We start from the raw sequence: 25532 nt of genomic DNA on the forward strand, positions 1-25532 counted from the left end.
TAGAATCACCTGTTAGCAAATGCTCTTGTAAGAAACCTATGACACAATGACCATTTACAACATAGTAATTGATACTCTTGCATTCTATACAGGGTTCCTTACCTGCCGAAAAATCTCAGTTAGAAAATTAACGTTGCTTCTTTTACAAGAAAAGACTTTCCGGACAATTTCAATATCAGTTAAATGTTCTTCATCAATACTGCAGAGGCTGGAAGAACTTGGTTCTCTCTCTGTTAGAGTACTTGTATTAGAATGAGATTGTTCTGGTTCTGCATTTCTATCCTGCTTATCAGTACTGTCATTTTTGCTGTCCTCTCTTGAAGCCATGCTAGCAGCTGCTCTCTGAAACAAAAATTAAATAACAGTCCATAGTTCATTTTTAGTACAATAAATGAACAGTGCAATTTAAGTTATACAACAGTGCAAAGAATCCAGGAAAAAAACCCAACACAACAAAAACAACCCCAAAAAAACCCTCCAAAATAGGATTCACTGCATTTCAAGGCTTCTTACATCTATTCGATTAAAAACAAAACAGTAGAATTTGGAAAAAAAAAAGCCTAGCAAGTCCTTCTAAAATGAATTCATAAACAATTTTTTTTTAGAAATCCCTTTTTTAAAATTCTTCATTAATTATAATTATTGGTGGAATGCACGCTGCTGACATAACAATTAAGACAAAAACATGAAAATTTGTTTTACCTGAATATTCTTTGGCACATTTTCACCTTCCATCCCAGGAATATGAGGTCCTGCATGAGGTTTTGGCTCAAGCCAAAAAGACACCAACCATCGAATTACAATAACACGAGCCTTAATAAAAGGTTCCTTTGTGCAATATATTGCCTCATTGGTTTCAGCATCTTTCTTTACCATTACATAATGTGGCTTTGGTCTCATTTGTGGTATATCTGTAAGGAAACAAAACATGTTGAAAATGTGTGCAGATAGAAAGCTCTACATAAAAAAGAAATTCTAAAACCGTAAACAGTACAAGTGAACTTTCAGAGGTCCTGTTTTTTTCTTATTCGCTGTTGTACAACTTATCCCAAGATGCACTGAAATTGATGTGAAAGAGAAAATTTCCAAGACCAGACTGTAAGACTTCAAAAGGCTGTAATTTTCTCCTGGAGGGAGACAATATTGTTGGTCCAGCAGACAGTAACTTGTTTCTTTTATGCAAAACATCTAATTCTTTATCTAAAGTATATTACTATAGTCTTACATCCTTGCCTGCACTTTTTTCTAAACAATTAAACACATTTCATTGTTTTCAGCTTTATTAAAGCTACACTATATACTCAATACTTAAACTACAGCACATTCACTGCCTCACACTTTCATTGAAAACTACAAAGGAGTTCTAAACAGCAAAATAGCTATTAACTAGACTAGAATATGGCCTATACCAGAAAATCACTTTCGTATAGGTTTAAGATATTGTCACACTTCTTAATGCATTTATAGCTGTCTAAGTTACTAAGGAACAATTTATCATACTCATATCATTTTACAGCCTTTTAAGAGTCGTGTCACTTATTCCCTACTAGCAAAGCTACTGGGAAAAGCAGATGCAGTTCAGATGCAAGAATTACCACACTCCCTAATGCATCCCTAGAAAGATGTCTGTGCTGGTCTGCAGTGACCCACAATAAAGCAACGTAATTGGGGATCATTAGTTCTTCACTGATACAGATCGCAACATCTAACCATGGGTACAATGGGAGAGCTTATTTCCCAACTGTACTCTAACAGCAGCTGTAATAAACACAGCCTCTTCTGGCCCTGCAATAGGTGAAAGATGAATAAAAGAGAGAGAAAATCCTGCTCCAATGCCAAGCGAGTTTCACTACTTCACCTATTGCCACATCTGCACTACCTGATTTTGCTGGACTTAGCTGCCAGAGAAAGGGCACAAGTAATTTAATGAAAGAAAATTCTGTGCAATAGCTTCTCTACTGGCTTGCAGGGAATGTACTGAATGATGTCCAGCAGCATGCCAACTGGCAGGAACTGTGGCTATTTGAAGTCTATAACCTACAACTCCATTTTCTCCATCCCATGTTCTACATGATGGTTCAGACTGTTTATCTCTTCTAGTTTTCTGCTGTGCTTGTGATAAAGACACTAACAGTGTCACCAGTATTCCTGAACCTGCTTTAGAAAAAAAGTGACATTCCTCAATGTGGATAGAATTGACATGTGCCATAAAAACATTACAAAGATCAGGGACACAGGGGGAGATGGATGGACAGTTTTTAAATTGTGTATAATGCACATTGCACATTTCTGCAGGGAAAAATATCAACAGCCCAGTTCAACTCCAGCCACGTATCAGTCAACTCAACACTGCAAAGTGTCATTTCTAGGTTTCACAACCCAAGAGCACGTGCAGAACAGTTCTGCAATATCAGTCATCCATCTGAAGCACCTACCAAACTTCTGGGTGCTAATGACATTTCTCTGGGAGTGGAGTGCCAAATCTGCCTCTTGTTCTAGAAAGGCAAGTATGACATCTGCTCCAATACAAAAAGCTGCTGAAAATTTGTCTTAGAACTGATTTTGACATGTACTATGAGAACAAACTCTGCTGCTGGTGTTTCAGTATCATCATTTTCATCTGGTGACAGCACACAAAAAAGACCCAAAAAAATCCAACAAAAAGAACCAAAAACGAGGAGGCATGGAAAACTATGGTCCTATCCAGACATGGAGAGGGACAGATTGGACAGAGATGGTTTTTCAGTACTGCCTCAAGTTTTCAATAGCTCACTGTGGTATGTCAGCCAGAGATACATTCCACGGTTTCACAGGCCAGAAGGCAGTTTAAAAATATTAATGGTGGGAGTCAAAGAAGGTGTAAAGTAGTCATGCTGAAGGATATAAAATTGTTCTCAGTGTATCATCCTAATGCAAGGTCAAGAGTTGTTTTAAGGGATCCACCATAACTTCTGCGAGCTTATGGTATCATAATCCAGGAGGGACAGATCTGGATAGCAGCAAAGAAATAATCAGCTACTATCTATTTATGACAGCTATATATACTTTTAGGCATTTGAAGTGAATAGTGCCTGTTAGACTGCTGTAGAGGTTTCCTTGTTAAGGTTATAAATGCACAACACAACATCCAGCACCAGCATCAAGGATACCCAAGCTGGTGTATTGCTGTGTCATTGCAACAGCCACATACAAAAGTAGTAATAAACTCATCAAGATGCTGCTAAACTGAGGAATATTTTCAGAACAGACCTTAAAGTAACACCCACTATTCTTAATTAAAGCATTATTTTTAGAGGAGAAAATTATTATTCTTGTATACTACCCACCTAAGTGAGTAACAAATGCACAGTAACACTTCTCAAAAAAGCTTAAAAAGAGTTTATTTACTACAAATGAAAACCAGTACATTGTTTTCATTCTATGGAAAGAAGCAGGCTAGTAAGAAAATAAAAAATTAATATATCTTAGACAGAAGCATGTATAAAAGCACAAATCAGTGAAAAAAGGAAGTAAATGCAAGGTAGCACAGTATTTGAAAATGAAAGTTCTCTCTTGTATATACGAACAATCAGCAGGTCATGAAGGCTGCAAAACTGGCAGTATTTACAAAAGGACAAGACATTTAGTAGACATGCAGCCAACATGTCTTTGCAGCACACTATATCCTTTTGAAGTTTCATTATATCCTCTCTCTATTTCCTCTCAAGTGTATTATATGCTGCAGCTGCTTTGTATCCTTCTTCCATCATTTCTTGTATTTTCATGTTTCTGTTCATCTTGGAAGTAGGTGTCAAGGCTCCAGATGAAGACACTGACATAAAACCAAAGCAAAAGAGAAGCTTATTGGATCGATTCAAATAGTACAAGAAGAAATATTCCCTTCTCCCAACTTTCCTTTTTCCTTTTTGTTTTCTTTTGAGCCCTCCCTACCCCCTGCCCTTCTCCCCCTGGGAGATGTGATGCGAGCTGATGCCAAAAAGGGCAGGAATTTTTAGGTGGTAGAAGGCATACACAGGATAAAAATATAAAAAGGCAAGCAAAAACACAGTTATAATGCTAGACACTTGTAGTTTTGACCACGCTTATTTTTTAAGGCAATAAAAGGTTCAGAAAGAATGAAGAGCTGCAGAGAGCTGCAAGACAGCCCACTTTATTACCTCCCTGTAAATGGCAGAAACCATTGAAATGGCACAGATTACTATGATGGAAGAAACAATGTCCCTGGAATCTTACTGCCATATCTGCAGTTCTTACTAAGCAGTTTCTAAAGACTATGTTACAGAATCTAAATAGGTGTTAAAGACATTAAAAAACAAACAAATTAAAAAAATCTCACAGGCTCTTCTAAGCCTGTACTGCTGTTCTAACACTCAAGCCAGAATTTGAAAAAGGCACAATATTAGCTTCTGGTAACTGGAACGCTCAGTACTTGTTCCTGTAACCAATATAATTATCTGAAAGTCCGCCTTGTCAGAAAAAAAAAATAAATCTCAATCCAATATACTATTTCCAGTGAAGCCCTGTATCAATGCTTGCTTTGATTGTATCTCATGACTTCTACTAAATTAAACATTACACTAGAAGCATAAGAACTGCTTTTAGTAGCAGATTCAGTGCCCAGGTTTGTCCTGTTTTCTGCCTAAATGCTATCAGTTTGGTTCAGAACAGGCACAGGACTCTTTCCAAATAGGGTGGGAAAACACATGTCAGAGAAGAACTTCTTAGAGGAGAAAAAACTACTACTTACCACTGTTTCTGTTGGTTTCATTACTGTATTCTTCTCCACAATTCTGATAATTGTTGCTGACTTCGCACAGCTTAAGGCACTGACAGTAGTTTCGGAGATCTGTGCCCATTTCTTCTTGTTCCCACTGCCCTCTTCTTTACTAAGTCATTGCAAGTTTCTTATTCATGGTTCACAGAAAGAGAGAACTACAGACACACTTCTATGGAAGACTCAATCAAGATCTTCACAGAAAGAGAAAATATTGTTTTCACACTTCTTGTCTGAGGACATCAAGCAGCAGCAAGTTTGCTTTCTCAGCATCGCTTACTATGCCTCTTGTAATTATTTTATCACTGGACCTCTTCAGTATCTTCACAACTCTTGTTCTACTGTTGCTTATGGCTGTATTTATACCGTTTCTTCTCCCCTAGATGAGAAGGTCCACAGTCTGTCTTTCCCAGGAGAATATAATTTTGAAATATCCATCTCCTGAAGAAAGCCACAATTCAAATACATGCACATGGACTGGTAGAAATGAAGACCTTTTTAACAAACTTCCCTGACAGCTTGATTTTAGAATATGAAGCTGTATCTGGAGATCACTGCTAATCCTTGCAAGATGAGGCATCAACGGGTAAGAGGACGAGGAAGCTGTCTGCATTGCTCAAGCAATGAAATGGCAGCTTAAAGCCTATATATGTGGCACTGCTCTGCAAGCAGGAGTCTTGAATTCTATTGGCTTACAACCAATATGTGCACACGTGAATGCAAACTTGAGATAGCAAAATCAAGATTTGCAAACAATGTTCTAGTTTAGAATATACTAAACACATTAGCAAAACTCTAGTCAGGTTTGCTTCACAAACACCTAAAATTCTGCTCTCTAAAACAAGACACATTCTCACACCATCAGCTTTACAGATTGTGTTAAACCTGAACCTCACCTTCCTACTGCAAGCTCTTGGCAAAATACAGCTGACACAAAAACATAACTAACTTTGTCCTGTCTGAACTATGACCACACACCACATGATCCAAACACCGTGATTCTGCACAGTGTCTTTGGGGCTGTTGACTTTATCTAACACTTTTTATCTCAGCAGAGGTAGTTTCTCTTCAGAGCAAAACTTAATCAGCAATGGAGGTCACACTGAAGAACTGTTTTACAAGAACATTTAATTTTCCCGAATCACATTAATATAGCAAGATTGACTCTAATGAAAGGTTCAGGTGCCTTCATGAACTGAATACCATGAACAGGAACCATAACATGTTCTTTCATAAGAAATATTTTTTGAAAACATTTATGGGCAACATAACTGAAAAAACTGCTTTGCTATACTCTCCATTAGAAACAACGTAGTGATCTTATCAGCTGTGTTAACACTTACCAAGTATAGGGTTATACAAGCTGGTCTCCTTACAGATGTTTGGGAAAATAGAAGGTAAGTAGTATTTCTTAAAATTTGAGAATAAAAATGAAAATCCCTTTTCCTGATTTTCCTTGTTCTTCCATTCTAAGCTCTTAACCTTAAAGAAAGAAGTTGAATAAAGTAAACATGTAGGACATAAAAATGACCTATGAAGTATCTTCTTTATAAATTACTTCTTTGGAACAAAATCATATGCATTTTAATAAACACTTTTAGAAATATTGAATAGAAAGTAGCCAGGAAATGTCAATGAAACAGACTGTTCTCTTCCAAAATTTTGACCTGAACACATCAAATACTGAAACCAACAGGAATACATCTGCTTTCATGGTTGTCTTGCCAAGTCAGGGTGTAAACCCAAAATTATTTGTTTTAATAAAATTATTTTTCTTATGAAACATTTTGACATATAAAGGACAATTACCCATGCTACTCTGAACATGTATTTGACAATTTCTTTTAACACATTTCAACTAGCAAGCATCTACATACTCATTATAATAGGTACTTGGATTCATTGGTGTGGTTGGCAATATGAAACAAACAAATTTGTCAACCACAAGCAGCAGAAGATACAACTTTAAAGTTGAATTAATCAAATCTACTTTCATGGATCATAAGTGCTAAGCCTTCCCCAATGTGAAATGTCTTCCCGCTAAAATGACCATGAGCCAGCAACGTGCCCTTGTAGCCAAGAAGGCCAATGGCATCCTGGGGTGTATTAGAAATGGTGTGGTTAGAAGGTCAAGAGAGGTTCTCCTCCCACTCTATTCTGCCTTGGTGAGGCCACATCTGGAATATTGTGTCCAGTTCTGGGCCCCTCAGTTCAAGAAGGACAGGGAACTGCTTGAAAGAGTCCAGCGCAGAGCCACAAAAATGATGGAGTGGAACATTTCCCTTATGAGGAAAGGCTGAGGGAGCTGGGTCTCTTTAGCTTGGAGAAGAGGAGACTGAGGGGCAACCTCATCAATGTTTACAAATATGTAAAGGGTGAGTGCCAGGAGGATGGAGCCAAGCTTTTTCCAGTGATGTCCAGTGATAGGACAAGGGGCAACGGGTGCAAACCGGAACATAGGAGGTTCCACGTAAACATTAGAAAAAAATTCTTTACTGTAGAGAGTGACAGAGCACTGGAACAGGCTGCCCAGAGAGGTTGTGGAGTCTCCTTTGCTGGAGACATTCAAAACCCGCCTGGACATGTTCCTGTGTGATGTGCTCTAGGTGATCCTACCTGGCAGGGAGGTTGGACTAGATGATCTTTTGAGGTCCCTTCCAACACCTAAGATTCTGTGATTCTGTGAAAAGCATTATAAGCTCTCCTTCAAAATAAAATCCAGGTGCAGTTTCCACCTTTGTCCTAGAGAATCCACCTGCCTGCAGAGCTAGGTAATCTGCCAAGTCTATCATAAATAAACTGCTTTTTCTGCCCCCCCCCCCCCCGCCTTTTTTCTTTTTCTCCTTATTTTTTTTTCCCCTTCTCTATTACATACTTGAAGTTCACAGTTCTATTATGATCTATTTTCTATATTATAGATTTAGATATATAGATAGATATCTCTCACCCAACAGAATTCAACAGAATGGGTGACTAGTATGTCAAAATTAGCAACACAAAATCCTTTAGCAGAACGTAACAGCAAAGAAGTAACTATTCAACTTGAAATTATCAGTATCTCTAAAGAGGTTTCAACAAAAGACTTTAGCATCCACATAGTGAACAACTTCTATGACACCTGCCTCAATGACTTATCTAAATTTAAATATAGTACTACCAATTTATTAGAGAGAGAGCAGTTATCTTCAAGAATGTAAGGGATATTTATGTTCAAAGTGAACAGTCATCATTAAGGCTCACCTGACAAATCACAAGTGTGATGACCTCTATTCAAACTGGGAGATGCTGGAAGCAACAAAAATGAGGTTGCAAATTATTCCAGCACTGTAAGTTCACAGAGTTAAGATAGATAAAGGGAAGACTAAACATGCTTCAGTTGACATAAGCCATATTAGTGCATTGTCCATCTTCTCTAGCAAACTGCAAAAGTGTGAAAAAAAAATTTATGGATAGATACCCGACTGGATTCTGCTGGACAGGTCTGACTCAGAAGGCAATACCCTGGAATACCTATAGCATGCCATGCAGCCAAGCAATTAGCTGGGCATATGACAGCATAGCAGGCTCAGAAGCAGCATATGCTAATTGGCCAGCAAATTGGCAGGAGTGCCAGGAGGCCTGTGCAGATGAACAAGGTGCTCCTGGACACAGTTAAATGTGAAAACAAGGTTTACATAGAATGGAAGCACGGATAGGCATCCTAGGGGGAGTACAGACAAGTTGTCAGAAAAGCAAGAGATTGGGTAAGGAAGGCCAAAGCAGATAGAACGGGACCTGGCCAGGGACGTTAAGAACAACAAGGAAAGTTTCTACAGGTATGTCAGTGATAAGAGGAAGACAAGGGAAAATGTGGGCCCATTTCAGAAGGAAATTGGAGACCTGGCCATGCAGGACATAAAGAAGGCTGAGGTACATGATGACTACTTTGCCTCAGACTTCACTGGCAAAGGCTCCTGTCACACCATCCAAATTAGAGAAGGCAAAGGCATGGACTGTGAAAAGGAAGAACTCTGCACTGCAGGAGAAAAGCAGATTTATGACCATCTGGAGGACCTGAAGGTCCACAAGTCCATGGGACCTGACAGGATTCATCCATGAGTCCTGAAAGAAGTGACAGATGAAGTTGCAAAGCCTCTGTCCATCATACCTGAAAAACCCAGGCAGTCTGGAGAAAGCCCCACTAACTGGAAAAGTGGAAACATAACCCCCGTTTTCAAGAAGGAAAAAAAGGAAGACCCAGGGAACTATAGACCAGTCAGTCTCACCTCTGTGCTTGGCAAGATTATAGAGTAGATCCTCCTGAAGGCTCTGTTAAGGCACGTGGAAAACAAAGGGGTGATTGGTGACAGCCAACACGGCTTCACCAAGGGCTAATCCTGCCTGACTAATTTGGTGGCCTTCTATAATGGGGTCATAGCATTGGTGGACAAAGGAAGAGGAACCAACACCATCTACCCAGACCTGTGCAAAGGTTTTGACACTGTCTTGTGCGACATCCTGGTATCCAAACTGGAACGCTACGGATTTGATGAATGGACCACTTGTTGGGTAAGGAACTGGCTGGATGGTCACACTCAAAGAGTGTGGCTCGATGTCTAGATGCAGACCTTTGATGAGAAGTGCTCCCCAAGGGTTGGTGCTGGGACTGCTGCTATTTCACAGCTTTGTCAGTGATGTGGACAGTGTCACTGAGTGCACCCTCAGCAAGTTTGCCAGTGACACCAAAGTGTGTAGTGAGGTTGACAAACTGGAGGGAAGGGAGGCCATCCAGAGGGACTCTGACAGGCTTGAGATGTGGGCTTGTGCAAACTGCATGAAGTTCAACCAGGCCAAGCGCAAGGTTCTGCACCTGGGTCAGGACAATCACAAGCACAAATACAGGCTGGGTAGAGAATGGATTGAAAACAAGTCTTGAGGAGAAGGAGTTGGGGGTGATGGTGGATAAGAATCAAAACATGGGCTGGCAATGTGCATTTGTAGCCCAGAAAGCCAACCGTGTTCTAGGCTGCATCAAAAGAAGCGTGGTCAGCAGGTCAAGAGAGGTGATTCTGCCCCTTTACTCAGCTCTTGTGAGGCCTCAGCTGGACTACTGTGTCCAATTCTGATGCCCCCACATAAGAAAGACATGGAGCTCCTGGAGAACGTCCAGAGGAGGGCCATGAAAATGATCCAAGGGCTAGAGCACCTCTCCTATGAATACAAGGTGAGAAAGTTGGGGCTGCCCAGCCTGGAGAAGAGAAAGCTCCAGGGAGACCTCATAGCTGCCTTCCAGTATCTGAAAGGGGCCTACAGGAAAGATGGGGAGAGACTTTTTACAAAGGCTTGTAGTAAGAGGACAAAGGGTAATGGTTTTAAACTGGAAGAGGGGAGATTTTGGTTAGACATTAGGAGGAAATTCTTTAGTTTGAGGGTGGTAAGCCACCTGTGGTGGCAGAGGTTGCCCAGGGAAATTGTGGAAGCCCCATTCCTGGAAGTGTTCAAAGCCAGGTTAGATGCGGCTCTGAGCAACCTGATCTAGTGGGAGGTGTCCCTGGCCATGCAGAAGGGTTGGAACTAGATTATTTTTAAGGTTCCTTCCAACTCAAACCATTCTATGATGCTATGTTTCTATAAAGAATGGAGAGGCTATATGGTTAATCTACTGCAACAGCAGATATTACAGAAACATAGCTGCAGAAAAAATACTACTTTAAACACAGACACTGGCAGTTCCAGTCTTACAAACCACTGAGTAGGACATCCTATTTCTGTTTGGTTTTGTCAGCTAGTCTGAGTGTAAACCTATGGGAAAGGCCAGCAAAGTTCGGGATTCTTTAAGAGCTCGTATCACAAAAATACAATGCCTTCAGTTAGAACTTTCCCCTTATGTTGAAGAGGAAAGTCCTCGACCACCACAAAGCCCACGTTATCAGAGCAAGCCCAGTTGATCCTTCCACTGGTTGAAGGCCACAGGGTGGGGAGGGAAAGGTGAAAATGGGGAGTTAGAACCAGAATTGCTGGAAGCGACAGACAAGTCTTGCTTTTTCTCCACGCTGGAAGACTTTCCAGGATTTACAAGGGACACTTGAAGGAGGGACAAGGAGGAGGAATATTTAAAACAATTTTATACACATTTGAAGTGTTACTAGTAAATGTCTTCTTGTAATGGACAAACAGATGTTAGTTGTTTCACATTAGTTCACTTGAAAACTACAGAACATACCTGAATGACTATGTATTTCAAAAGTGCTTCTAAGAAATAACTTGTTAAATCTTCTTGTCCTTTATCTCCTGATTGTGGAGGAACAAGTGGAGTGATTTCCTCTATAGTCACTTGAGCTATGAATAAGAAAGAGAAAAAAAAGAAGTACATCTAACAGTTAGACCAGTCAAAACAATCCATCCATAGATTGCTGAATATGATTCATCAGTGTGTCCAGGTGGCCAAGAAGGCAAACGGCATCCTGGCTTGTATTAGAAATAGCACTGCAAGCAGGTCTAGGGAAGTGATGCACCCCCTATCCTTGGCACTGGTGAGGCCCCACCTCGAGTACTGTGTTCAATTTTGGGCACCCCAATACAAGAAAGACATCCAGGTGCTGGAGTGGGTGCAGAGGAGAGCAACTAGGCTGGTGAAATGCCTAGTGGAGAAGTCTTACGAGGAGCAGCTGAAGGAACTGGGACTGTTTAGTCTAAAGAAAAGGAGGCTGAAGGGTCTCTACAGCTACCGGAAAGGACACCGTAGAGACGTAGGTGCTGGTCTCTTCTCAGAAGTAATAGTGGATAGGACAAGAGGGACAGCCTAAAGCTACACCAGGGAAGGTTTAGGCTGAACATTAGGAATTTTTTTTTTCTCTGAAAGGGTTGTCAGGCATTGGAACAGGCTGCCCAGAGAGCTGGTTGAGTCACCATCCTTGGACGTGTTTAAATGTCATATAGATGTGGTGCTTTGGGATATGGTTTAGGGGTGAACATAGTGGAGTAGGGTTAGAGGTTGGACTTGATTATCTTAAAGGTTTCTTCCAACCTAAATAACTGTATGATGCTATGATTTTAGGATTAATGAAAATCATGAAATTTTCTGTAGTAAACTACCACAGAACTAATTTCTTACATATACAGAACAACAGCAGACACTAAGTTCTTTCTGTGTCCAGACCAAATTTTTCCAAAAGGCATAATCCACTTCTTTCAGCATTTATGCAAACAACAGTGTAACATCTGTGTCATACAAACACCAAATCTTTATTTACATCTATCACGTTTTTCTTCCTTTAGCAGCAGATCAGTTACATTTGTATTAAGTTTTACTAGCTCTATCCTTCCTTTACCCCTACAGCTATGCTACTTCAGAGTTTATTTTTCTCTTGATTCTGCAGTTAGGTGTTTGCACTTCATTCTTTGCACTCTGCATTTCTGTGCTGCCTACATGCCCTCTAGATTTGTTCCTCCTTTCCTTCTATAGAGATATAACACAAGATAACTCCAAAACAGGGCTTAAAGTATGTAACAAACTTTCATCTGCAGAGCTATCCTGACATAACATTTTTTGCTACATTTCAGTAAATGTAATTACCTGTCAAGGGGACATGCCTTGCTTCTGACAAGCGAGGCTTGTGTCCACTCTAAAACATTGGGTGGAGGTGGAAAAACGGCAACAGCACTCATTGTTCAGAGGACAATGTGGTTACCTTCTTAGTGGCATTATGTGAGTGCACAGTTTGCACATATGACCTCATCCAATTTCAACTCATGAATAAATGAGTTTAAAATTCTACTACTACTAACAGGAGTAAGTTGAGTTACCAGGCAAGAAGCTCCCCAAAGTAACCAGTATTTGATACTTATTGCTAGAGCGAACAGACAAAAGAAAAACTGTCATAAGAATAATCTTAAGAGAAAAATCATCCTCATTCTATTGCTTAGAGACAAGATAATGATCTTTTAAAAATAAATTTTAAAAATAAATAAATCTAGAAAGCATGAAAGGCTTATCTCTGACCTCTGGTTTTGCAATTTACAAGGTCCAATTCTTTTGGAAGATTCCAAGCCACAGGAATACCACAGCTTTCACTGTATGGCCACAGACACAGCAGGAAGATGAACCATTTGGATTTACACATTGCCCTAACAACCTCTCAGTCTCTCAAAGGCCAGACCAGAAATTGCTTTGCACAGCTCGTTCCCTAGAGTATAGCCAAAGTCAGTGCAAATGTTCCACACAAGCAGAATCCCCTTGTGCATGTTTGCAGTAGATGCAGCTTCTGCTGGTAATTGTGAAGATTTACACAAAATGGGTCAGGTTTTTTTCAGCCACTATGTGTTAAGCTACTATAGTTGCATTTCTAGAAAAACCACAAAACAACAACAAAGAACACCCTGGAAAAAAACAAAACAAGAACAAAAAATACCAAAACAAACAAAACCCCCCAAGACCCCAACAAACCAAGCCAAAAAAGACGAAGTTGATATTGGAAAAAGATGTGATAAACTTGATAAACTGCCAAGAAATTAATTAACAGCTCCATAACCTCCCTCAGTACATGTGTATGTTAGTTCTTTTTTACTTCAACTTGCTTTTCTGTGCTGAAAATTGAATTACGTACAGAATTGAGTAATTTTACCAAATTACTTACTTTCTTGAACATTAAGTGGAGGGTTAATGAGATTATCTAGTGTTCGGGGGCCATATTCAGACTGTGGAGATGAAAATCCAGGAATCAAGCAAGAAAACATCCATAATTGTTCTTTACTGCAATTATTTTGAAGTGCTTGCAGCCACAAAAGAAAGAGGCGCACACCCTCTCGTCGTATCTTGAAGGAAAAAAACAGAATAAGTGAACTTGTCCCAGACATACAAAAGCATTTCCATTTGTTCTGGAGGTAAATGGAGAAGGGGAGTCGTAGAAAAGATGAGGACAGACAGTATAACCACCAGCAATCAGCACAGCCAAGCTAGCACATCTGCTGCCCCTGCTGAAATGCAAGGACAGCCGTGGCACCTTCACTGCTGTTATATCCCCAGAATCTCTTTTACAGGGTTCTCGCTGAAAGAAGAAGAAAACCAACATGTCCAGTCACTTGCTTGACTATAGCACTGCAAGATGCCATGTGAATTTTTCAGAAGACACAAAGACTGCAATAAAAATTCTAAATGTGTTTATGAATTATAACAATGCAGTGAGATTTTTGTAGCAGAAGGACCCATTCTAACCTCTTCCATTTCTTCTTCCAGAGGAGTGACAGAATCCTAGAGAAGTCCCCTCCTGGCATCAGAGAATTTCAGCACCAGCCAAGCCTGCAGGTGATTTACAGGAGTGGCATGGTTGCTTGCTGCAGTATCAAAACTACATGTTACACTGGGTGGCTTTGTTCCATGATCAAATGTTACTACACTACACACCAATAGGTGACTTTGGTGTAGATCATCTTCCACTTCCAAGACAGTCTGAGCTATAAAACCAATTTTCTTACCCCTAACAATGAACGGTTAAGCCTTACTTCTGCTTTAATGCAAAATCCTTCAAAACACTTGCACACATTATTACCTTGGTACTCTACATAAACACATTAATACTGCAAGTAGTTCTACCCAGGTAAAGCTCATTATTTGAATTCATTCTTTCATGACACAGAGTCATGCTTTAGTTCTCATTCCTCTGCTTTTGCCATTAAAATGCACCCTTATGTTCTTACTTGTATTTTTAAGTATTTAGACAAAAGTAGTGTGCAACTTTTTTTTTTACCTTTAATGAATTTCCAGTGTGAAGAAGCTTCTTTAAAATCAACCCTAAAAAGAAGAAGAAAACAAAAAATTATATGCTTGTTTTTTCCTTCTTTATTAAGTACACTGTCAGAGTTCTCGGTCAGACTTGTTAGTAACTTTTAAACAAGTCCTTGGCATTCTCCAATTTAGTCTTGGTGAACTTGATATCCTCAGGCAACTTTCTCAATGCCAGAAGGAGACATAAAAGATCACCTTTTATAGCTTCTACATAACCTACAGCAACTTTCCACAAAGACTTTTTGTGATCTATACATTCAAAGTAAATTATTCTTAAGTCTTTAATGTACACACTATCAGCATTCCCCATTTACAAATACAGAGCTTATTAATGGATTTCAAAATTGAGATAAGAGAGAAAAAGTTAGGTGAAAAAAATAATAATTACAAAGCAGCTTTTCTCCTGCCCTTGTTCTTTCTCAGCCAATGTTCTATTTTCAGATTCCCAGATTTAATTCTACCTAGAAGAGTATTCATTACACTGATGAGGGATTTTTGCGTGTTTTTCTTTTTTTTTTTTTCCTTTCTCCTAGCTTGCAAGAATTTCAAGACCATAATCCCTGTTATGTCACTTAGAGGTTAAAGAAATGAGTGGCCCAAACTGTAATAGCTACTAATAAAAACTAAGACTTTTTGATTTTAAAAAAGGAAAATCAACTCACCAATACTATGAAATTGCCATCTCTGATGAATCCTTTCTGGAAGGAGTTGCAAAATTTTCTACAAAAAAGCAAATGTAATCAAAGGATCTATGTTGCAGATACTGCTCTCAGAAGACTGAAGAATGCTTTCACAAAGGCCTGAGATCAGAAGCTGAGGGATTGATTTGGAAAATTTTCACACTGCTTTCCTTGGAAACACTATCGCCCTTCCAAGATAATCTCCCTCTTAAAGCTACGAATCCCAAAGGCTCTGACAGATTGGCAAGTCCTGCATTCGAGACTTCAGATGTTACTGCAGTTTATCTGGCTCCACTGCCTCTCTGCTGGATACTGCTGCTTATAGCATAGAGAATGGAATGGGAGGATCTGTCTCAATTGCTCTGGTTCACAACAGGCTGTATTATAGAATCACAAAATTGTTCAAGTTAGAAAAGACCTTCAAGATCAGAGTACAACCACTAACCTAACTCTACCAAGCCTAAGCCATGATCCTAAGCACCACATCTACATGTCTTTCAAATACCTCCGGGGATGACAATTCAATCACCTCTCTGGGCAGCCTGTTCCAGTGTTTAATTACCCCTTCAGTGAAGAAGTTTTTTCTAACATCCAATCCAGAAATCTAAATCCCCCCCGTGCAACTTGAGACCATTTCCTCTTGTCCTATCACTTCTTACTTGGAAGAGACCAACCCCCACCTCATTACAACCTCCTTTCAGGCAGTCTCCCCTCAGCCTTCTTTTCTCCAGGCTAAACAACCCCAGTTCTTTCAGATGCTCCTCATAAAGCTTGTTCTCCAGACCCTTCACCAGTTTTATTGCCCTTCTTTGGCCACCCTCCAGCACCTCATCTTTCTAGTAGTGGGGGGCCCAAAACCAAACACTGTATTCGAGGTGCAGCCTCACCAGTGCTGCGTACAGAGGGACAATCACTTCACTACTCCTGCTGGCCACAGTATTTCTGATACAAGCCAGAATGCTGCTGGCTTTCTTGGCCACCTGGGCACACTGCTGGCTCATATTCAGCCGGCTGTTGACCAGCATCCCAGGTCCTTTTCCACCAGGCAGTTTTCCAGTCACTCTTCCCCAAGCCTGTAGTGTTGCATAGGGTTGTTGTGGTCCAAGTGTAGGACCCAAAACTTGGCCTTGTTGAATCTCATACAACTGGCCTCAGCCCATCGATCCAGCCTGTCCATTTGCTGCTGTAGAGCCTTCCTACACCCTTACAATGGCTTAAGCTAGGATCCTCAGCTGTCAACTTGCATCTGTGACACAAGCAAACACTTGCTTCAGCCTTCTTGACAGAGGGGTTATGATCTGCAGCAAAACAATGAAGAGAAGACCTGGTGCAGTAATGATCTAACACCTCTGCAGCTAGACTGGAAGATGATCATCTTCAGATGGTAAAAAAACCAGCAGTTAATGACAGTCACTTAAACATCTATTACGTAGCACTTTGAAGTTCATGCTAGAAGCGTTAGCAATTTTTAAGTAACCTGATTTCCCAAGTAATTTCCTGGCTGTGGCCCTCCAGCAGCCTCTGCAACTGCTTCCAAAGCATAGGTCACCTAACATCCAATTATGTAGGAATTAGTGAACAAATGAACTATGTTTCTTCAGATTCATTCTTCTTTTAACAGATAACCCTACAGTTTAAAGGGCCAATATACCTCATTAAAAAAAATAAAATCTTGAGTTTGTATCCAATCGTGTGATAAGCATTCACCAGCTTTCAATATAATGTATTTTGAAAAACCACAATCTTTGTTCTGTAATTACAAGTCTCCATCAAAAAGGAATGACAAAAACTTGACATTCAAAGCTACCTGTGAACTATAGTCCCTGCTCAGAAATGTTCTGGTTTCATTAAATTAGTTTCTAATTAATCTTAATTAAGATATGCTTTTGGTAAGGATATTGTGAAACGCTATTTTCAATTTATCAATATTTTTGAAAATAAAAGGGATTAAAAAAAAAAAGAGTTCTGCAGTAGTAATCTATTATGAGAAAAATCAGAGGTAACATGCAAACAAAAGGTCAAAAAAGATCATGACTAATCAGAGATCACCTATACATGAATTTCAAAGTGTATAAGACTTTGGAAAAGAGGGGGGAACCACCACCACCAAAGAGTAATGAACTATCTGCAGACACGAAACCCATCTTTTTCCAGTTAAGACATCTTCCTGCAAAACTGCAAGTCAAATTCTTTTTCTTCTCACACCAAGCACATATACTGAACTTTAATGAAAAGAAAAAAGGAATCTACTTAAATGTAAAGCATCTTTCCAGGCAACCACAGAATAGCTGTACTGTTATTATTTAATAGGGCTTAATTCCAAGCAAAAAACTAATACAGAAACATTCAAGGTATCTTACCTCAAAAATAAAAAGAATAGAATCTAATTCTTCTCTCTGAGACTTGTGACCTAGATGCAGTTAAAAATAAAGAGAAGATACATTTTTATTATCAAAACAAAATATATGGAATGCTGACAAAGCATTCCACAACAAAGAAATGCATGAAAACATGCATTTCTACAATGACAATTTTGCATTAATTCTGCAAATTAAAAAGGTACATTTCAAAGTTATGGTTTATAGTAGTTCAAGTTTGTATGACTTTCTATTATGCCATCAACAGAGATGGCTGAGATTAAGGTACACAGTATCTTGTTAAAAACTTAGAATATTTTTGTAGAACACAAGAAGAGTACCACCTTAAGAATCCTCATTTTCCAAACAGGCAAAAATTAGTCATCAGAGAATAAACACTCCTTGCTCACCTCCACTGCATGCACCTCTTATTGCTGTGCCTTTATTTGCAAAGTTAGTGCTTACAAGTGTTTCTGCACAGCTAATGTTGCTATTTGTGACCTCAGACACATTGCTTTACTACTTACACCACCACCCTGCTTTATAACAAAAACAGAAGCATCAAGATAAGAAGTGTTCTAATTGAAATACTTACCTTTTTGCTTAAGACCTACTTCAATAGTCACAAAGTTTTCAAAGAACACATAATATATATGTGAGAAATGTAGGTCAAAAAACTGCTTGAGATCAATGGACTCTGCATTCTCTGAAAAACAGAACAGAACACTCTTTTTATATCTTTCAAATATTCAGTCAAACACTGCATACCAGTAGTAAAAAATGAAAGTATTTAAAAGAAAAATTATATTGGTTTGGAAATTTTTGAAGTTTTTATTCTTTGAAACTGAAAATAATGAAATTTGATAAGGCATGCTGTTAGTGCCTAGTGAATTTTAAAATGGGAAGCAGCATTTTCTTGCACGCTTATTGTTTGCATGACAGTAATGCCTGCAAACCTCAGTCACATGTCAGAATTCCACCAGGACTAGCGCTGTACAGATGAAGGTTGTTTTAATTGTTAATTTAATAGGAATAAAGCAAATGACCCTGCCTAAACTCTACAACAGAAAGACCACCACTGTCCCTAGCTGTAGTAAAAAGACACAACTAAACTTGTTTAAATAAGTGATAGAAAGATGATACATGGGTGTCACCTCTGCTCTGTAGAGAAACAGGTTGTGAGGAAGTAAACAGCAGCACTGGAGTCTCACTGCTGCCTCCTTGCTCTCTTAAACCTCCAACGTGCCCTTTCCTTTCCAATCTGGCCCAGTCCCCTACACTCCTTTGACTGTGTGGTCTCAAGAAATCATAAGCTGGGACATCAGGGATACCCTGAGGTGGAAACATCATTGGGAGTATAGAGGGATGTGATTTCTCGTGTACCTCAGCAAGGTTTCCACATGCTCTTCCTGCAACCCCATGGATGGTTTTGTGCAAATGCTCAGTTAAAGAAACAGATGATGATTTAAAATTGATCTTTTTAATGAATTATTTCAAGCCTTAGTACATGCTGCACTAAAAGACACTCCCTATCCTGTTATTTAAATACCTAAGACTAGAGAAACTAGGTGGACAGAACAATAGTATGGAAGCACAGAGGAAGACTGAGACAGTAACTTTAAAAGTCAAAACTCTCCCCTTTCAGAACACTGATGTGAATCAAAAGAAACAAACCCAAAAACATGAAGAAAGATAAGGCAAACAAAACCTTTGTTCCCTTCACTGTATCTATACACTGTGACATAATATTTCACTGTAGATATATCTTCTGTAAGTCCCCTTCTAATTCTTTACAGGATCATAATTTTTAACCCTTTTCAGAATGACATCAATCTTTACAATTGCACATGACTGGATATAAAACTGGTACAGTATAAAGCACAGAAACAATCAATGGAAAGGATGTCCCAGAAGTATGACATTCTATTTTATTACGTAGCTCTAGAGGACTGTCAGCTCCATTTTATCATAAATCTTACTACAGAAGTTTCCAATACATGTTCAGTTTTTGCAGCACCACAGCATTCTGCCAACCTCTTGCATAATCAGTGCAGTGGTGCCAGGAGCACTCTCAGAGAAGACAGTACTATATTAACAGCTCAGATCAATTCTTGAAGCAAGGCAGCTTAGCTAGCAATGAATTTAGTAGTGCAGAGTGGCAAGCATGTGCGTGACCATCTACAGAACCACCAAACCTCTGGTTTTGCAGAACTGCTACACCACTTGCAGATCAACAGCAGAAATGCTAGTTTAGAGTCTGAAATATTAATGTAAGGACAAAAAAGCCCCCACCAAACCAATTTCACTGTAAACAAACTAGACCATGATTTTCAGGCAGTCAGTGCAAGTAGGCCAGAAACAGAGCTATAAGTAGAGCATAAGCACAACCACTGCAACCACTTCCACCCACAGGGCAGAACCCTAAGTGAGTTCTAGAGACTATGGACAAGAAAAGAGCGCAGGAAGCAGATCAAAAGGGTATGAGATAGGAAGATTAACGGGAAAAAGAAAGAAATTATTGAGACTTCTGGAAGAAAGGAGGGTGGTAATATTTTAGTCCATATATTTTACTGCTGTATGGGAACTGCACATAGAAAGCAGTAGAACTGTTCACTTAATGCAAAGGCACAAAAAACTCTAATCCCAAACACTAAAAGGATCAGAAGTAGTTAAATGGGGTCTCTGCCAATCGACACACAGGAATGCTGCATTTTTATAACTGCAATAATAATATAATGCAATAATGTAAACCTTAGAAGTTTCATCTGTAAATCATCTCATCTGGTCACCTGCATACATTGTTCCATTTCACAGCTACATGTATACTGAACCAAATCCACAAGACTGATACATACATGGAGAGAACACAGCTCTCCTTGATTATTTTAACATTAAAGCTTCCAAAGAGATACATTGTTGTCATTTGCTTTCTTCATTAATTAAGGATATGATTATTTTTTTCTCCTAATGCAAATGTCTCTAAAACATTCAGTTCACCTCTATCCTTGTGATGAATTAAAAGATCCAGCTCTTCAATTCTCTCATCTTAAATCATTTTCTCCAACACTGTATGTTCTCTATGGTCTACCAAAGTATCATGAATGCTGCATTCAGAGGCAAAAATAATTTCCACTACAAGGAGCATCTGTATGTTCTTTTCACATAGCTTTGATCTAAGAATTTACAAGAAGTTGTCTGCTTTGGCTACTTAATCTTCTCCTCCTTTTTAAAAAGAAACACATAGCCCTGTTTTTACATGAAGTGGGATTACACAAAAACAGGCTTTCCTCCCTAACTTAGAGTGCATATATTTATTTTTTTTTTAACAAAAGAACTTTGTATTTGTATCCTACCACAGACTGATGTAACTAACACAAACTAATGTGTTCCTTGTGTTCTTGGTACTTATGTCCAGACTGGGAGGAGGGGAGGACTCAGAAATACATCTGGCACTATAAAATACAGTTAGAAAATTTTCTCAGAATGGGAAAGGAGAAAATGGGACATTACTGTATTCCAATAACATAAAAACTAAAGCCTTTACTGTACAAAGCATAGTTTCAGTACACCGAAATCCAGATTTGCAGCATAATTTAGGGAAGCTGATTGTCAAGAAAACTAAGTTCTCTTCATGCTTCACTAGAACTACAAACATGGATCTTTGATTGCTGATTTTGTATAATAACTTTCTGTAACTCAAAATTTGGTACAAATCTGATCTCTGCATTAACTCTGCATGTTTAGTGGTGCTTTTTGGGTTTCTTTTTAAGGAGAAAGTTGCATTTTAGCACAATGGGACACCATACAACTTCTCTGTCCTTTTCTTCCTCCCATAAAACTTCTCTAAAAGTAGCTTTAGTTATTTTCTAGGTTTAGCATTAAGAAGGTAAATGGTCTTTTCATGTTTAAGTTTTGAAAGTTGTATTAAGCTTACAGATTTCTGTTCTATTTTGATACATGAAACAGAGAACCAAACTAAAAATGGAAGACTAATCATCAAAACTATTTGTATGACTGTAACTACAAGAGCAAGAGTATTCAAGTACCAGAATAACCAGAATTGTATTGCCATTAAACCCACTGGAAGTTTGAAGTTTTATTCCCTACCTTACAGATTGGAGCTGTAAGCAAAACAGGACTAAATTAAAAAAAAAAAAAAAAAAAAAAAAAGGCAAGCAATCAAAACAAAAAAATCCTCCACATCTCCTACCAACTTGTGTGCTTGCATGTGATCATATTTTTAGGAACTTACTTCCTTATATTTTCAATTATTTTGGCTAATTATTTTCTTAGGAACTTATTACCATCTATTATCAAGAAATCAACTCTTTTTGAAAGTTAATTGTTTAAAACTTCTTGAAAGGTTACTTTCTTTCCCCTCCCCCCCAAGTATCTTGGTAAGATATTCAAAATGTAAGTGCTCACAGTGATCAATTTTAAGGAAAATTCTAAGCCACAATTTTCTTGTGGAAAATCAGTTCTGCCACAGAATTCTGCCTGAGAGCAAACTCATTTGCTCCAGTGCTTTTTTTATGGTTCACTTATCAGCACATCCCTTCTTAACCAGCAAGAATTTGCATCCACAGAAGTTTTTCAATAAAAATCTAACACTTATATTACACCTTAGAGGAAGCCCATTACACCTTGAATAGCATACCATACTTAGAATTACAATGCAAGAGTACCACCTCAGAGAGCTTAACAAATTACTTTGTCAGATGTAAAACATGAACCAGAAAAAAACAGCATAGATTTCTACTGTATATTTAAACTGGTTAGGGATCGCCTAAGCCAGATTCTGCAAAGCTTACAAGTTTGCACATATACACCCCTATACTCTGTGGGAAGAGTATCTCACTAGGCTTTAACTTGTAACACAGACAACTTTCCTTCTGTGTTTATTTTGTTTTCTACATATTACCTTCTAAATTATTATAAACTAATTCTCAACATCTACTACATATTTATAAATGAGTTAAGTTAGCAAGGGAAATGCAACTATACCACTTAGATGACTGCCTGCTACATGAAATCGAAATATTATAAACCAGGTAAGCGTGTACTTTCTACACAGGACAGAACTTTAAGGGTAAGCAATCAAAATATTGAACTTAAAACTAAAACCCCTACACAGATCTTGGATATAAATTAAGTTGCCTGAAGAAAACATTAGCATTCATCTGTTCACACACAACATTGCTATTTACTACAGCATTTAAAAAAAAAAAAAAAAAAGTCTACATCATTACAGATAATGTTTTGGTTAATTTTACATTACATTTTAAGCAATTCAAAATTTAATACTATGTTTACACATACAATTGTTACAGTACGTAGTATAACAAAAACATTATCCTGTCTTATTTTGAGACTTACTGGCTTTTAACTCACTTTTGCTCACCCCTACCCAAAAATAAAATACCACTGACAACTGCAGCAAACAATTACCTGGAAGAGAGCCAGACTTCTAGTTCTATTTCTGTAAAGTGGAGGCCTGCTATAGACTGAAGTGTTGAGTACCAATTCTCATAACAAACTGGTGCCATTAGAAAGCAAGAGGTATCTAAGCATTAATACACAAGCAAAATGGCAAACAGAACTTACTCATTCTTAACTCTCCAAGCTGAAAAATGTAATGGCTGCTTTATAGCAAAACAGTATAGACATTCAGTTACACAGAGACAGTCCCTCGACTAGAAAAGAATGTAATTTAGAAAGGTTAAGTGGAAAACCTCCAGAACTAACTGGTGGCTCTGGCATAGTTAACAGACTGTCAAAGCAAGAGACCTGATAACAAACCACAAGATTTCTAACAGTGAGCTACAAATGGAAATCTATTAAACAAGGGCTTCGCATTAGCCTTTACTGTTTCAGATCAACAATAGCTATTTACCAAAAAATCCTTTTCTTTAAAAAAGGTGATTTTGCCAAAGAAAATATTATTGAGATTTTTGGTACTGAAAAGGGAACACTATTCAAGACATCTTTTAATGGACGTCCACCTTGCATCAGACAACTCTGAACTCCTGATCACTCATATATTTTAGATACAAACATACAAGAAAAAAAAATCATGAATAAGCTGATTAACAGCATCAGTGAACATCATCTACATACAAACTCTTACAACGTCAACACTGGTGCTCTACAGGAATCAACAGAAGCAGCTGACAGCTCTCCTTTCAGGTTGCTTGCAGACTCCAGAAGAGTTATGCTAGTAAGCTTTTAAGAAATACTTCCACAAAAACTAACAGATTTTCCGGAACTTAAGCTTTTATTTAAGCAACTTCAAACACTTCCATAGTAATGTACTTGTTTTCATTTCGACCTGACACAAGCTAACCCCAACACAGATCTTTCCTTTGCATCCAAGCGGTCAGAGCTGCCTCTTTGTCTGGCCTGAGGCTTTGATCTGGCTCCAGCCCTTCCCCTTGCCAGCCAGCAGCACTGGCCACTGCTGCTCTCTGCAAGTTGACTGTAACGTTAGCTAAAACCTTCCCGCTGGCCAAAACAGAACAAAATCGGTTCAGGGTTAAGTCAAGACTGACAGAACATCAAGCCTGATTTTTTTTTTTTTTAAACTGCACTCAACTCACAGCCAAATCCATGAATTACAGTGCTGACATGTCCTCTGCAGTTAGAATTACCAGGCAAGGAAAAAAAAAAAAGTACAACTATTGCCAAAAATAAGACACCTTTGCACATCTGAAGAAACTTCTGGAACAGTTATCTCCAAAGAAAATTCCAGGTGGCTAGTTTTGCTGTAGCTTCTCACTTGCCTCTCACTTGCACGACCATAAACCATTTTTCATTTATTATAGTGTACAAGTGATACTGTAATGAGTGATGTTGATGATTTGCAACACCAATGAATGTCATCCAGCTGAAGCATTAGGGCTGACTGCCAGTGAAATAGATTTCTTAAATTAAAATCCCTTTAGACAAAGGCAATCTTTCTTTAAGTATATTAAACAATATATCAGAATGGATGTCCAATGTAGTTTGTTTCATTCTGTCCAGTATAGCTTGTCTTTTCCCTTCCAGAGATCACTTACATGACATGTGGAGCACTAACCAACCATCAAGAATAACAAAATAATAAACAACCACCCCACACTTCAAATACTGTGTTCTCTTAGTATTACATTTTACAAGCATTCTCACCATGGTTATAGAGATGCAAGCAGTGTAATTTTAAGGTATCAAATGCAAATAAAATAATTTATGAGGAAAAAATACATTCCTTTTCCCTTTACTATGGATTAAGAGATTACAGGCCTGTAACTCCTACTCTAAAAAAAATAATAATTAAAAATATCTCTGAAGAACTTAGCCCTAAAAGTAAATCTAAACCCAAGTATATTAATTTGATTTGCACACACATAGTAAGATTACGCAGAAATCATTAAATATTAGGGGAGTTAGCTTTTTTTTAAAAAAAAAAATATTTACCAATTCTGACTGAAACTATAAATTCCACAGGAATCAGCAACATATTTGATATCAAAGCTAGAATGAAAGAATAAATCAATATTGTTAAGCTATGTTGTATGAAAGGGTCAAACATCTAGCTGCCTTAATTATTTAGAGTTCTCAAAGCACTGTTTTAACAGAAGGACAAATCAAGAATGATTTGATGCTTGAAGAAGTGCTAGAAACAACTTTTATGACCTACCATTTTAAAACCACAGAATTTTATGTTGATGTTAAATCTGATTAAACCATGCAACACTGATTCTAAGAACAATGCAACGCTATTTCCATGTTATTTCCTCTTAACGATCCTAAAAATTGCAATTAGCTGCTAATTCATTTGGGATTGTTAAAATTATGTAATTTTCTGGAAAATCACAGGCCTCGTTCTGCAGACAATACGTAATTCCATAACATGCACTCTGTGCCTCCACCTTCCATCTGCCAGAAAAGCCTCAGTGATGACACCTGCACCAACGGCAGCT

General features: G+C 38.4%; 1 protein-coding gene across 12 annotated transcripts in view; it reads right to left on the reverse strand.

Moving 5' to 3' along the window:
• RALGAPA1 (Ral GTPase activating protein catalytic subunit alpha 1) overlaps window positions 1-25532 on the reverse strand; it is a 131784-nt gene that overhangs the window by 102853 nt on the left and 3399 nt on the right. For 11 of the 12 annotated variants that reach the window (XM_051620629.1, XM_051620628.1, XM_051620627.1 and 8 more), the window contains exons 2-10: window positions 18170-18280; window positions 17578-17627; window positions 15200-15257; window positions 14500-14543; window positions 13390-13567; window positions 10977-11092; window positions 6118-6256; window positions 703-911; window positions 103-342 (exon numbers count right to left, since the gene is read on the reverse strand). In XM_051620629.1, the coding sequence (XP_051476589.1) occupies window positions 103-342; window positions 703-911; window positions 6118-6256; window positions 10977-11092; window positions 13390-13567; window positions 14500-14543; window positions 15200-15257; window positions 17578-17627; window positions 18170-18280 (1145 nt within the window). Of the gene's footprint in view, window positions 1-102; window positions 343-702; window positions 912-6117; window positions 6257-10976; window positions 11093-13389; window positions 13568-14499; window positions 14544-15199; window positions 15258-17577; window positions 17628-18169; window positions 18281-25532 lie in introns of those variants that run through there. The other variant, XM_051620623.1, reaches the window with a different exon arrangement.

This window comes from Apus apus, chromosome 5 (assembly GCF_020740795.1).
Source record: "Apus apus isolate bApuApu2 chromosome 5, bApuApu2.pri.cur, whole genome shotgun sequence".
Classification (NCBI taxonomy): Eukaryota; Metazoa; Chordata; class Aves; order Apodiformes; family Apodidae; genus Apus; species Apus apus.